The sequence below is a fragment of the Sinohyriopsis cumingii genome, chromosome 16 (genome assembly GCF_028554795.1).
Source record: "Sinohyriopsis cumingii isolate HCF-2022 chromosome 16, ASM2855479v2, whole genome shotgun sequence".
Taxonomy (NCBI): Eukaryota; Metazoa; Mollusca; class Bivalvia; order Unionida; family Unionidae; genus Sinohyriopsis; species Sinohyriopsis cumingii.
The window spans coordinates 6,298,087-6,313,958 of record NC_142976.1 but is presented as its reverse complement, the minus strand read 5'-3'; the positions used below and the strand labels follow the sequence as shown (position 1 = coordinate 6,313,958).

General features: G+C 33.7%; 2 protein-coding genes across 3 annotated transcripts in view; one reads left to right on the top strand and one right to left on the bottom strand.

The window, feature by feature from the left end:
- The window catches only part of LOC149779874 (uncharacterized), a 44,001-nt gene extending 33,825 nt beyond the window's left edge, over positions 1–10,176 (top strand). For both annotated transcript variants that reach the window (XM_089936554.1, XM_089936553.1), the window contains one exon: positions 3,208–10,176. In XM_089936554.1, coding sequence (XP_089792680.1) covers positions 3,208–4,542 — 1,335 coding nt within the window. In that variant the 3' untranslated portion in view covers positions 4,543–10,176. The remainder of the gene's footprint in view (positions 1–3,207) is intronic.
- A 398-nt stretch (positions 10,177–10,574) lies between these two features.
- Positions 10,575–15,872, bottom strand: part of LOC149779873 (isocitrate dehydrogenase [NAD] subunit beta, mitochondrial-like) — a 28,940-nt gene continuing 23,642 nt past the window's right edge. Inside the window, exon 10 of the mRNA XM_089936556.1 lies at positions 10,575–11,716. Within this exon, the coding sequence (XP_089792682.1) occupies positions 11,639–11,716 (78 nt within the window). The 3' untranslated portion in view covers positions 10,575–11,638. The remainder of the gene's footprint in view (positions 11,717–15,872) is intronic.

Genomic DNA, 15,872 nt, shown 5'->3' with positions numbered 1-15,872 from the left:
GTGGTGGTTCTGGTGGTGGTATTATTTTTGGACCTAGAGAGAGAGAGAGAGAGAAAAATGGTTTCTTTTTATATATTTGAGAGGTTTTTTTAATTTAATTTTGTATCAAAACTTTAGAAATTCTTAATGCTCAGAATGTCAATATGCTACAATGATGTAGTTAAAAAAAAAAAATATTGATGGATTATTAACTTTTTAGTGTTGGTGTAATTAAACAAGTTTTAGAAATGCCTAAAATGCAGCTTTCCTGCAAAGATATTGTTAAATTTTACATTGTGATGATGATGAAGATGTCAGCAACTTGGATGATGATGAGGATGATGATGATAATAACAACAACTAGGATGATGATGATGATGTCAGCAACAATAAGAACAAGGATGATCATGATTTCAAAGTTGATTAATACAAATCGACTTACTGTTTCATATATTAGAAGTATTTAAATATAGTGAATGTGTACACTTAAGTACAACCTGTAGTCTTCTTTACTTAGTGTTTTATATAAAACCTGTTAGATATTTGGACCAGTGGGTATTTAAACAAATGGATAAATTCCTTATAAAAATGTTACTGAACATTTTACATTTTGGACTGTCTTGCAGGTATATAAACTGTTTAGAGAAAGAGAATGTATAGGTAAATTGATAACAAGGAATCTGGAACAATTATTCCACAGTAACTACAGTGATATGTTAAAGTAAAATACGTGTTTAATAGTGTCACGTTATAGTGTCATCTAGATGCTGTATATTCATAATTATCAAATAAGATATTGTGTAATACACAAATGTGTACATGTCAGCTTGCATGTGTGTGACTGTATATTTACTTTTTTTTTCTTTTCCTACACTATATTTACTGTTCCTATGATTTATTAGTTGTAAGGTGACCCTATGATGGTTCCCTGACCCAATGGTCAGCCTATTACGGGAACAATTTAAAAAAAAAAAAAAAAACAAGTAATTTTCTGGAATATATACACCAAAAAGAAAAGATCCCTCTTTGTAAAAAAAAAAAGAGAGGATATTTACCACATTGTTATGACACATTTGGGGCCACACATTTTCTCTAAATTATAGAAACTGCCAATATTTCAAGACTTTATATTAGTGCTTGACCTACACTATTCTGACTAAAATGTTGCCTTTCTGGGAGCCCAGATTACAGAAGAGCCCTATTACAACTGAAATGTTGCCTGTCTGCATGGAAGCCCAGATTACAGAAGGGCCCTGTGGCAACTGAAATGTTGCCTGCTTACAATGAAGCCAGCCCCGGTTACAGTGAAGGACTTAGGAGGCCTGTAATTTGGCCCTTCTGCAGGAAGCCCAGGTTAAACAGGGACCTTATTGGGACTGAACTGTGGCCTGTGCACAGAGATGCCCAGATTAAATAAGGGCCTATTTGAGACTGAAATATAGCCAGTCTGCATAAGAGTCCAAGTTACATAGGGGCCCATTTGGGACTGAAATGTGGCCTGTCGACAGAGGCACCCTAATTACAAAAGAATCAAATTTAGGGAAGTTTTACTGTCAGTAATTTACCTAAATAAAAAGAAAAAAATACTGAAAATATTACAGTAGTATAGCCATAATATTTCCATCAGTTCTTCTATGATTCTTACCAAATGTGTGTTTTTTCATTAGAAGCAAGTGGACTCATGAGTGTGCATATCTATAATTGCTGAGTTTTTATATGTTGCTATAACATGAAATTAAATGTTTGACTTTCACTTATTACACTTTTGGCTAAGCTATTCTTAATTTCCCTAATTCATGATCTAAGCCAATACAATAAATACTCTTTTGGACCCAATTTTTGCTTACCTGGCCATTTTTGCTTGCCTGGCCTTACAACCTAGTGAGCTTATGGTATGGCTAGATGACTGTTGTCCATTGCCCACCCATCTGTTTGTCAATATTTTCTTGTAATCATTTTGAAACCTATGCTTTACATCCAGTTTCAATCAAACCTGGAATTTGGGTTTGTATCATTACTATTTAGGTAAAATGCAAATAAAAGAAAGATCCCATGCATCATATTGATGAGATTGTAATCAATTGTGAAGGACATATTTCTTACCTGATTATAAATAAACTTGAAATAGGTGTTTATACCAAGAGTTCACCTAATGAGTGATTCACACTGGTGAGGTTATATTATCTGATTGACAGAACTTGTGCACACTCTCGAGTCCATATTTCTGATGTGACTTTATCCAATGTGGAATATATATTATCAAAATCTCTTACAAGTTTGATAAAGAGCCATGCATATAGTTGAGGTAATCTTGGATTTAATTGACTGAGCTTGTGAACACTCTGGAATCTGTATGCTGTGATCTAGTTTTGATCAGATTTGGAATAGATATTTCTGCTGTCAAGATCTCATACACTTGTATTGTCAAGATCTTCTACAAGTTTGATGAGATACATGCATATTAACAAGATGATCTTGCATCTGATTGGCTCAGCTTGCTAACACTCTCAAGGACATATTTCTGATCAGATTTTGATCCGATTTGATATGTATGCTGTTTCTTGCCTCTGATTGGCTCAGCTTGCTAACACTCTCAAGGACATATTTCTGATCAGATTTTGATCTGATTTGATATGTATGCTATATCTTGCATCTGATTGGCTCAGCTTGCTAACACTCTTAAGAACATATTTCTGATCAGATTTTGATCTGATTTGATATGTATGCTATATCTTCAAGACCTAGGATGAGCTCCAGTCTTAACAATATCTATGCATAGTAATGAGGCGGTATTGTATCTGATTGGCTGAGTGTGTAAACTCTATAATATGAAAGCTTTTATCATAAAAGTTTCTGATTGGTTGGATTATGAGTGAAATCAATAAATTTTAAAGAGGTCATTTTATTCTGATAAGGTGAACTTCTAAACACTATTATTTCTTACCAGAGTTTTTAAAATCAGATTAGGTATGTAAGCATGTATCATCAGGATCTGAATTGAACCTACAACCTTCTGGTCATGTGTCCATACAATAACTGAGGTAAGCAGTATCATATGTACTTTGACCACTTGTATCTCTTTCTTAATTTTTTTTCAAAAGAGGTCAATTATGTATGTATCTTTTATATATACACCTTTTGTTCGAATAAGATATATAAACCTTGGCTGACAATTTAGTTTCACAATATCCTCAACAATTGATGACAGATTTGCTTACTTTCTTGCAGGCTTATTTGGGTCCTTTACCAACGCCACTGGAAGGACTGTTTGATGAACATGAAACCATTTCTCCAATGGAACTTACAGCTGATGGCATCCCAAAAAAGAAGAAAAACCTTTTGATCAATTTGGCAAAACTAGAGACAGGGCCATTTTCCAGTCTGCTCCATGAACAAATAGCCACAGAAACATTTTATCCTTCATTGTCCAAAGAAAACACTGAGAGTGCTATCAGTCTCAAGAAAAGGAGGAAGAAAAAAAAGGAGAAACCTGTGAGGAAGGTCAAGAGCGTGAGCCAATTCTTTGGTCCCGTTGTGGACTCAACTCCAACTCCCGAACCAGATGAAAAACTGAGTGAGGAAGAGGAAGCACCGATTACTCAGTACAGACTGAAGGGCTTCAAACCCACTATTTCCTACATAGACCCAGTGGCTGAAATGATCCTGACCAAACAAGAAGCAGGACGGCTTATCCGTGATGCTGAAAATGATCATCATCGTCGCTTGCAGGATGTTCAACGCCCAAAACTTCCACCAAGAAAATTTATGTCTTCTGATCAAAGAATGTTTAATCGTATGCATGGCACTATGGGACTCTCCTGTCTGTATGCTGTGCACCAAGCCTATAAAGATCGAGAGAAAGCTGAAAGGACCGCAGCTAAGATGGAATATATCATGAACTTGCGAGAGGAAAGGGATCGAGCCAAAGAGAGAATTAAGTTATTTAATGAAGAAAGGCGCAACCACACTCTGAAACAACGAGATATTTCAAGAGCAAATATGCTGGATGCCCTTGAAAAGCGAGAAATGCAGAGATTAAACTACTTTGATCGTAAACAAGAATTTAGAAGCAAATCTCATGATTTGACTAAATCCTATAAAGAAGACTTTACTTTCATCACAGAATTCAGTACCCAGCACACTTCTGTATCTAACGCTCTGATGCGACATGATCGTCAAGCAAAATATGATGATACTGTCCAACTGAAAACAGATTTAGTTAAATCAATGAAAGTCACAGAAGGTGAACAACAAGAGGTTGTCAAAAAATACATGGAACACAGAATATTGATGCGACAAACAGAATCCGCCATGGCACGAGCAGCTTTAGATACACGCATGCTGCAGGAAGCAAATGAGCGGGTCATAGAAGCTAAATCTAGAGTAGCACAGCAACGAGCACGACAAGAAACTGTCCAGGCTTTCTATCCCATTCCACAGATGACTCCGGTTCCCTTAGGAAGCTCAGCACCCCCTATCATAGCTCATGGCATAACACGCTGGGAGGCCAATGCATTAACATATCATGGACGAATTGGAAAACACCAGACAGTTGTGACCTAAATTATAAAGACTCAAAATCTGGCCTAGTCATGTTTAATCATTCATGATATTAAGATGTTATACAAAGCTGTCATTTTTGAATGATGTGAAATAGAATTTCATACAAAAACACATATCTCTCAGAACTTTTTATGATAAACAAGATTACTTTTTGTGACCCTTGAAAGACATTATTTATTACAAAAATTAAAATTTATTTCAGTTTTGTGCTTTAATTAACTAACAAGTCTTCAGTATTGTTTTAAAATATTTTAGAGTGCAAATACATAGCTATGTTTTATTTAACTGTAAGTTGCCAGTATTATATCAATTTCAGATTTACATTTTTGGGCATAAGAAAATGTAGATTGTGTGGGTTTTTTATTGCAGATAATAGGTATGTTTTTTGGGTGGGGTGGGGGTATCATCTCATGATGAAATCATAAGACCAGTGCCTGAGTCCCAGAACTTCCCTCCATACATTAGGGCCATTCCAGAAATAAATGTGGGAATGAGGGTAAGAAATTATTTTAAAGATCAACCTAGCATTAAGTTAAAATAGGTCTATTACACCATGAATGATTTTAAAAATTCATGAAATTCCACCATGTTGAAATTTTTGTTTTCTTATGAAGTTTCATGCAAGTAGATGACAAAACAATCGAATAAAAACAAACTGAAGTTTGATATCACCTTCCTTAAGTTAGTTTCGTAAAACAGAGATGCTGAATCCATATAAGTAAATTGATTACTTGTGTCATCAAACTCTGTTAAAACTAATATATATACCTGTTAACAAGTCGGATTCAACTGCATCCCATAATGCACCAGCAGATTGGGCTTTATGCTGTTGGTTCTAATGATTGCTGCTTACAAACTGCAGAGACCCAAATTGGCTGCACATTGTGATAACAGATCTGGATTTACAGTTTGTAGTTGATCCGACTTATAAACAGGTTTATATGGTATTTACATGCTGCCATGTCACAGAATGTGACTGAAGAAATGCCGCTCATGAAATTACAATTTTAGACCTTGTTTGTTTTTTAAATGCTTGTACAATTTATAACTGCCATTTTGAATTTTCTCAAAAAGTTAATGAAATATTCTTTAGTAGTATGTCAATTTTCCTATCTAACTTAAATCAAATTTTACATTGTACATGTGTGTCAGCTGCATTGATTTTGATATAAACATTTGGGTTTCTGTCATTATCTATTGACTGCCATCTAACGGTTTCGGCAAATTTTGTAGGGTGTGGTCAGAACCCAGTTAATACCGATGTGACAAGAATCACACCTAATTGAGTTCACTGCATTTTTCAGATAAATGAAAAGTAACTTCTATAAAAATTCTTTTATGTCAACTGATATGTTGCATCTGTTGCTGGGGCCCTGAGTGGCCGAGTGGTCTAAAGCGCTCTCCATTATGGATCACTACCATCTCACCTCTGTCTGTGTGGGTTCGAGTCTTGGATTCAGCCAGTGTGGGTATGTGAGAAAGCTTCCAGTAGCTTCTTGAGGGTCGGTGGTTCTTTCCGGGAATTTCCTGGGTTCTTCCTCCACCATTAATACTGGCCGCCATGTATAGCCTATCGTGTGCTGAAAAATGGCGTTAAACCCTACAAGAACAACAACAGCAGCATCTGTTTCTGTTTAAGTGACAAGATTTGAAATTAAAGGAAAATCTTTCTTGAAATATATATGTTTCAAGCAAGGAATAAATTTTGAATTTAGTACATGCATCAGTAAAGACAACTTTGCAGATTAGTGGATTAACACATGGTTATATTTTGTATTCTTGTTTAGTTTGTCCATATCCAACCTGTTGGAAAGGTCTCAGACAGATTTCAAACACACTGATGCAATGAAGTAAACTTTGAGAAATATTCACTTCAGAGTACTGATTTTATAAGGTGTTGTTCATGACATGGAAATAATAAAAAATAATTCACTTAGCAACTTAAAAAATAGTGCCAATCTGGCAACATTATTTATGATAGGAATCAAATTTTAACCTATTTATCAAAATTGTACACAGATGTGATAATTTGCTAAAGTATTAGTTTATTTTGTAATTATAACAGAAACTTGCCTTAATAAGTTTGAAAAAATTGTCTTTCCCCCTGAAGAAGTGCAGGTAAGCGTCCATTTCATTAATTTTCCATATTTTACAGAATATTAACCTCATATTTTGGACCTTCAAAAGTATTTTTATAAAAACATTAATAAATTCTTCTTTTTTTTAGGGATGGCAACCATTATTGATTACAGATACCGCGGTGTGGCTACTGTATAAATTTTGCTCACTGATTTTACGTTTTATACTTTTGTTGCATAAATGTTTGTGCTTGTAATGGCTGTATGTTTAATGAATAATAGCTTTGTGTTCAGTTTGTTCACATAGAAGTCAAGTACCTACTGCAAAATGTTTGCAGCTAAATTATTTTGATTATTGGTAGAATTTTACAGAGTTTTATATATACATATATTATATAATAGGAGAATGAATTAACCATGTCTGATGTTTACATTATACAGTGGGTGCACTGCTTAATCAAACCCCACGGGTTATGGATCCCAAATATCATGCCAGCCTTTAAATTCTATGCCTTCAAGTCATTTTTCTTGGATCTGGAGACTGTTGGGAATAAAAACTTTATAAATCATCACCTTCTGTTAATAAATTCAGGATTCATTTTTTGATATATCTTGTCGGAACACAGGTATTTGTTGAAAAAATCTGGCCCAAAACAGTGGAAATGGTGCAGAACTAGAGTCTGACCAGTCATCACAGAAACCGTAATGTATTTATTGGTCATTTCAAATCAGTTAATTAGAACAGCACTAGATCCGACATGCCATATTTTAGCTTACTCTCCAGTCAAGCCAAAAATTCTGTTAATATTTTGGTTCCTTCTGCTTGCAGTAGCTATAAACTACTTCACACTAATTTGAAATGAACCCAGATGTAAGATCCACTATATTCCAAAAGATCAAGTCTTGTAGAGCACCTGTCATTCTGTATCATCCCTTTATTTCTTATCAGAGTCCAAGAATATTGCCTCCATCAGACTAGTATTATATATAGATGTTTATATGTGCTCATAATGATTACTGTAGTTTGTAATTTAGTTTCCAAGAGATGTAGTTTATAACACTAACTGCACTATACACATTATTTGTGAATAATCATGCAGAGACGTGCTTTATAAACTGATGGCAGGTCAAAAACTGGTTGTCACATTGATCACATGACTAGATGGTAGTTTCTGCATGACCAGACTAAATTAGTCATCTTAATATAACTTTAACCTGTTTGAATGTTTCACATGTCATATATTAGTTACTTTTTTCAGCTTGTGTATACTTGAATTGGTATGGTGTAAACTTTTTTAATTGCTTAGCTTGGAAAAACCACTAATTCCCAAATAATTTCTTAAAAATCTAAAATAAAGTGCATTTTAGGTGTGAAAATACACTATTATTCCACCACTTCAGACAGATTTCTTGCATTTTCTTTTAGGTGAAAGTGAATCATGTGAAAGCATAATAGGAGCCCATACCTGACCTGTTGGAAAAATGCCAGGTCTGTGTGACACAACATCACAAATGACATCATTTTGTAATGAAATTGTTAACATTTTTTTTGCATTGTTTCCACATAAAAATTCAAAATAATGTGCTTAGCAATGCCAAGATGATCAGTGTGGTCAATTCATTGCATGGTTCATTATTGTCCTGGTATGGAATGGCAAGCACCTTGCCAAGTAAGTTTTGTCTGTCTTTGTATCATTCCATAATAAACCAAATATTTAATAATCTCTAGCTCTGTAAATTGCTCCCCCACCTCTACCAAATAAAACTGTTGCTTTAAATTAGGCAAATTACTCCCTCCCTCCCCCCTCAAGAAACTATTACTATTCATTATGCAAATTACTTCCTCTTCTCCCACCAATGAAATTATTACTTTACATTATGCAAATTACTCCCTCTCCCCACCAATGAAATGGTTACTATACATTATGCATATTACTCCATCTCTGCCACCCCCATGAAACTATTACTTTACATTATGCAAATTATTCCCTCTCCCCCTAAATTAACTGTTACTATACATTATGCAGCAACATAATCTGGATCTATGCTACTCCTAATTGTATGTGTGACATACAGGAATAAATACAGCCATGTAAAAACATTCATTATAAATGTTTAGTACAGGAATAAATACAGCCATGTAAAAACATTCATTATAAATGTTTAGTACAGGAATAAATACAGCCATGTAAAAACATTCATTATAAATGTTTAGTACATGAATAAATACAGGCATGTAAAAGCATTAATTATAAATGTTTAGTACATAAATTAATACAGGCATGTAAAAGCATTCTTTATAAATGTTTAGTACAGGAATAAATACAGGCATGTTAAAGCATTAATTATAAATGTTTGATACACATGCTTCAGTATTAAGGGGTTGACATTTAATGTTCAGTATATCCCAACATGTTACAGTGATTTTCATTATTTCATAGGACCTCTGGAATCAATATCATATGCCTTAGAAACGACTACTATGGTCTGCTTCTTTTGAAGCCAACTTGTCTGTAATGAAAAGTAGTCTTCATAAATGGGTGACCTCCCAGGAAGGTGACAAAATGGTACTAAATACATGACTTTGTTGTCAGGTTTGGCTGCCTTTAATTATGGGGTAACCTCTCTTGAAAAGCACCTCTAAAAACTGGAATCTCTGTATTACAAGATTTAAACCTTGAAATTAAATATATCAAAGTTTTTCATTTGACTGGACTGTGAAGTGGAGAAAAGAAAGAAGAAAATAAAATTACGGGAAATCTGGAAGATGTTGTTAATCTCATGACTTAGTTGTCTTGGATCTACCAGTATATCATATGTACTAACATAATCATGCACAGTAAATAAATTCAAGGTAGTAGATAAAAAGTACTCGTACAATAATTAGAGTTCGTGTTATTCCAATTGCAGTGATTTTCCTCTTTATTGACGCAGTATTGATTTTCATAGATTTCGGTGAACATACCATAATTTAAAGACCCAGTGAACAAGAATCATTATGTGGAAACATCAAAACCCCTTCCTATGATCTTTGTGTGGAAACATTAAAACCCCTCCATGATCCTTTTATATGGAAACAATAAAACCCCTTCCCATGATCATTTTTTATGTCAAAACAACAACAAAATCCCTTCCCTTGACCCTTTTTTGTGAAAACAATAAAACTCTTCCCTTGACCCCTTTTTATGTGGAAACAGTAAAACTCCTTCCTAAATCTGTGAACTTGGGTACAAACAAATTGCAAAAGAAAAAAATTAATACCAAGGAAAACATAAATTCATGGTATAAAATAAGAAATAAAACATTTTACAGTTTAACATCCTTTACAAAACAACACAATTATTTTTAAAAAATAATTAAAAATAACTGTTCCTGGTTTAGGGGCATGAAAAGATTAGAAATCGGATGGGAAAGTTTGGGATAAAAGAAAGAAAATTGATTGCTGTACAAATTGCTGGCTTTGTAGAACACTGTTAATTGATATGGTATATATTCATTATTATTTATACAAACTGTGATAATTGTAATAGACAAAATAAATATAAATACCTGAAAAATGTTGTGTTTTGTCAACTGTTCTGACATATACATACATTCATACATACTGTCTTCACCTAAATTCAAATACACTATCAGATTATAGAGGGGAAATTCTTAAAATTGGTGAACGTGCACACAATGATTCTTTGCAAAAATCCTCTTTCTACCTATATAATTTGTGTCAGTTTATCTACCTACCTACCTATATGTGTGTGTTTAATGTGGATAATACAACATAACGTGATGAGATATGCTTGAATTTATGGGCTTCACAATGGAATAGTATAATGAAATGATTTTTTCTTCAAATCCAAATCAGAATTTAATCTTTCATGTATTATTATTTGTGAAAGAAGGGCTTAATTACCTGAAGGAAGGACATACTTTGTAGAGAAAGCAAAATGACAATACCTTAGGTTCTGGTTTTCAAATTTATTCAATAAATAACAGTTATATAATAGTCTTTCAATGAACAATATGTATGAACCAAAAACAGATCTTTTATTGAATACTGCAGTTTTATTGTACCATATTTGGTAGAACGTGTAAAAAACAAATCCACAAAATATGGCATCTAGTTATGATTACAGGATTTTAAGCTTCCTGACTCGAGGTCTGTAGCATTATAAATTCAAACACACATTAGACACTATTTCATATCCATTAAAATACATAATATATTCCATTAACTGAACCATAAAAAATCTGAAATATTCCCAATTACAACTTTCCCATAAAATGACTATTCATACAAATCTATGCAATTTATAAAGTCCCATTAAAAACACAAGTAAAAGCATCTGAATATAGATGCTTAGTTTCTAAATTTTTCCACTGGCCTAATTTACTGACCAAGTAAGCAAAGATTTAGAAAGCTAATAGGAAAAGCAAAGTTTACACTAAATTTACATTCCATCTACTGTAACACGACCAAGTAAAAATAATACAAAATATGATACATTGCTGGGAAAGATGAAATAATCTGAATACAAGGTTTGTGAGTTGGACATAAGGTGAAATGAATTGGACAATACTACGCTGCTACACAAAAGGAACACAAAAGTGATAAAATTATGTAAACTTTCTGACCTTTACACTTATAAATTACTTGCATACACTTATTTTTCTTTGAGTCAATGTTCTCAAGTTTCCATTTATGATAATGTTTCACATAAAATTAATTCCTTTTAAAAAGAAACACTTTTAACTACAAGTGCTTTAAAGTTTAAAATTATCAATTACACATCAACGTTTGCAATCTATATTTATTCTGCAAAAAAGGAAATTAAAGATTTTGATACAATGTGCAAATGACAAATTTTCAACAAAGAAACTAGTGATGCAATCATAATTTGTTGTAACAACAGACTCATACAGAAGAATCTCTCAAAACAGTCGCAGTTTCATTTGCAAAGACAAGTATTTTTTAGTATCAACTTTTGTGAATAAAAATCAGTGATAACACAGAACATGAAGATTTATGTGTTCAGATTCTCAATTACTGCACTTGTAAACTCCATAGTTGTGGCATAGCCTCCCATATCCTTTGTTCGTACCTGAAATGCAAAAAGGAAATGTTTCAGCTAAGGTTTCATATTTTAGCTTCACTTACTGTAAAATCAGGATAGTAACTGCATATGCTATTAAAAATTGATATATGAGAAAATAAGGATACATGGACCTTACAATACCTCTGTGAAAAACTTTAAATGTGTTAATGAACATTAATATCCAATCAGAAGGCATGAAAAGCGACATAAACACAAAACCTAACTAAGATGTGATGAAAGAATGTATGTCTACCCATATAAGTGTCACAGATGTAAATAAAAACGGCATATTATATGCTAAAACAAGTTTTAAACAAACAATTTGTTTATCTGACAATTACTCTCTTTTAAATTGATTTAGCAGGATTGTTTTTCTAAGATCCATAGACTGATTCAATCTTTACCTTCTAACCATCATTTTTTTAATTAACCATCTGTATGTAATATGTTGTTAAATTTGCCCAACGAGCATTAATATCAAAACTGGACAAATAAACATGTCGAAAATAACTGTAAATATGTGCATATCAAAACTGGAAAAGAGTTGTATCGTGATGCAAATAACTTTAAATCAGTGCATACCAAAACCTGAAAAGAACTGTATCATGATGCAACTAACTGTAAATCAGTGAATACCAAAACTGGAAAAGAGTTGTATCGTGATGCAAATAAATGTAAATCAGCACATATCAAAACTTTCCTTTTTTATGTCACCAATGCAGACGAAAAACATTTTAACAATATGAAAAATTGTCCTAGTGGCATGACATATCCAAATAAGGTCATTTACATATAAAAACAAGCATGCCTACTCTATTTCATTTATCTGCCTTAACTGGTTTTTGTTTGATCACGCTAACAAGATTTCATCAATACAAAAATGTTCAAAATATATAAAATATTGAAAAATTCATGTAATGGCTGGAAGAGATAATTAGAACATCTACATAAACAGACAAATAGGCTTGCCAAAATTAATTTTGGAAACAAATGATGCTAATAAACTAAGGACAGAAGGGTATACAGGCAGACAAAGAGGAACAACTTGAGAAGGCACTGCAGTAAGGAAATGATGATAATGAGCTAAGGACAGAAGGGTGTACAAGCAGACAAAGAGGAACAACTCGAGATGGCCCTTCAGTAAGGAAATGATGATAATGAGCTATGAACAAAAGGGTATACAGGCAGACAAAGAGGAACAACTTGAGATGGCCCTGCAGTAAGGAAATGATGATAATGAGCTAAGGACAAAAGGGTATACAGGCAGACAAAGAGGATCAACTTGAGATGGCCCTGCAGTAAGGAAATGATGATAATGCGCTAAAGACAAAAGGGTATACAGGCAGACAAAAAAGAACAACTCAAGATGGCCCTGCAGTAAGGAAATGATGATAATGAGCTAAGGACAGAAGGGTATAAAGGCAGACAAAGAGGAACAACTTGAGAAGGCACTGCAGTAAGTTAATGATGATAATGAGCTATGGACAAAAGGGTATACAGGCAGACAAAGAGGATCAACTTGAGATGACCCTGCAGCAGGCAGTGGGAACATAACAAGCTCACAAAACTTTTATTAACTTCAAAAATAAAAGCATGGGCTTGTCATCCAGAGAGTTTGCTATGTTCTAATTATGATAACAAATAATGAATGCAAGAAGGTGAAGATGTGTGTGATTAAGATTTGTACAACAACTTTAACAGTTCTTCAGTCGTTGCAATGTCTGCAGTGTGACAGTTTATGGTGAATTCTAGCACTGGAGCATCATGTCCCACCCAGTCACATTATCCTAACACCAGGAAGACCAGTCCTAACACTAACATCTTAATGCTGAGTGTCTAGCAAGGCAGCTGCTAGAACCATTTTTATAAGTCTCTGCTATGACTCAGCTGGGGTTTAAACCCGTGACTTCCCCATCAGGGGCAGATGCTCTAACTACTAGGTCAATGGAGTGGTGAATGCAAGAACACCAATTTTGTTATTCAGAATACAAGCAGTTTCATAGATTATAATGACAAAACAGACAAATATGACTGAACTATTCCAACTATAAACTTCTTTCTTCAAGCTGTATTGTTGATGCTGCAATAGTGATATAGCCAAATTGCAAACAATGAATAATGTGAACACTTTTTTTAATTCATGGGGTATCTATCTTTAGTTTGTAGATTTATTTTTCTTTTGTTCCTCTGAACCATACTAACAGATCTAATTAATGCCAACCTATGTGACTTTTCAATTTAATTTCTTTGAAAACATGACCTAACACAAACCCTAACCTAGAGAAACTGAGCTAAATGTAAAGATTTATCCAGAATCATGATGACTGTGGTACACCACACAATGCAATTTCGTGCTAAGTTACCTGGTGCTGTAGGAAACACTACCTGAGAAACTTAAATAAACACAAACGTTGACTAAAATCATTGGACCATGAAATGTAGTTCACAGCAACCTAATTTTCACTGATGAACTACAGTGATGAATAGTACTCCTGACATAATTTCACAACAAGTTATGTAACTCTCTAATCAATAGTACCTGACCAAACAAATGAAACACAAAGGCTAGACAATAAAACATAGGTCACAGTAACCTAATTTGCAATAAAGGGTATGATACTTAATCTACGTGATGCATGATAAACTTTAACCTGTTACTTCACAAGCAACAGTGTCTGAGAAAAGTTTGGGTTGAGAAACTGAGCTAATGGCAAAGGTTAACCAAAATCATTGGAGTGTGAAATGTATATCACACTGACCAAATTTTCACATATAGATGTATTACTCACTACGAAGCAATTACACACCAAATAATATAAATCCAGACAACAGAGCATGAGATAACGAATGTGATGCAAATGTTAACCAAACTTGATGGACTGTGAAATACAAGTCACAATGGCCTAATTTTCACTGAAAGGTCAAGTACTCCACCCTCCAGATATCAAAATACCAAGTTATGTGACTCTACAAGCAATAATGTCTGAGGAAGTTACATAAATGCATACCCTAACCTGAGTCACCATATGGGCAAACAGACATCATTCATCAATCCACGGTTCAAACTATAGCCAGCTAAAAATCAACTGTAATAACTTTTGGGGCTGAGAAGTAAATTTGGTAATGATCTAAGTGATTTCTACACCATTCACTGATTTGGAGATGATACGCCACACTTTACTGTGTAAACAGTGGATAAAACCAAGTCACAAGCCAGAGCCAGCCCACGGGCTGTATTTTGTCCACCCCTGGCCTTGAGAATTATTCATGGTAGATCTAAAGGTTACAGAAAAACCCTTCTTTCAGTATCTATAACTGATCTCATTTGATGCTGTGCTGACAAATGCAATCAACTGCTTTACAAATGCTTTGCATCTGTTATCTTATGAGGCAAACCAACTGGATGGAAGAGAATTAATTCAATTAGCTTACTAATGACTTTAATTGTTTTATTCCAAAACAAAAGGTACTAAAATAACCACAGGAAAAAGCAGACGTACAAATATGTCTACAAAGTAAAATGAAAGGCATTCCAAAGATAGCAACTATACTTCTTGCTTAAAATCAACAGTGTAAATGGATCTGGAATTGATCACATAAAAAATTACAGAGTGACAAGCTTACTGGCAAACAAATAAACAAACAAATAAATTTTAATATATTGTTGGCATCCATCTTCTACAAATATTTATTTGTAACAATTCTTCACAAAATATAATTTGGCATTGCTTTAGTTATTTCAGTATTAAACCATTATCAGGAATTGATATTATTAAATGACCAATCATTCTCTTAAGTCCTAATAAAATAAATCTACAGCACTGTAAACTTTAATTTATAAACACTTGCTAGAGAAATCTGTTGTAAATTGTGCAATATATTTTTTTATAGCTGCCATAAATACTACATCTAAGGATATCTTTAAACAATAAATATTCATTTTTAAAACAAAACTGTATAGGGAATTCTTTTCTCCCTCATTTCTCCTTTAAACTTTTTCCAATTTTTCTGATCCTACTTTGAGGTAATGCTATCAAATCAATAAACCAGAATTTCTTTCCATTCTTTCTGCATGGATTCAAGTCTCAGATTTGGCCAATGTGGGCATGTGAGAAAACCTGCCAGTAGCTTCTCGTGGGTGGGTTTTTCTTTCCGGGATTTT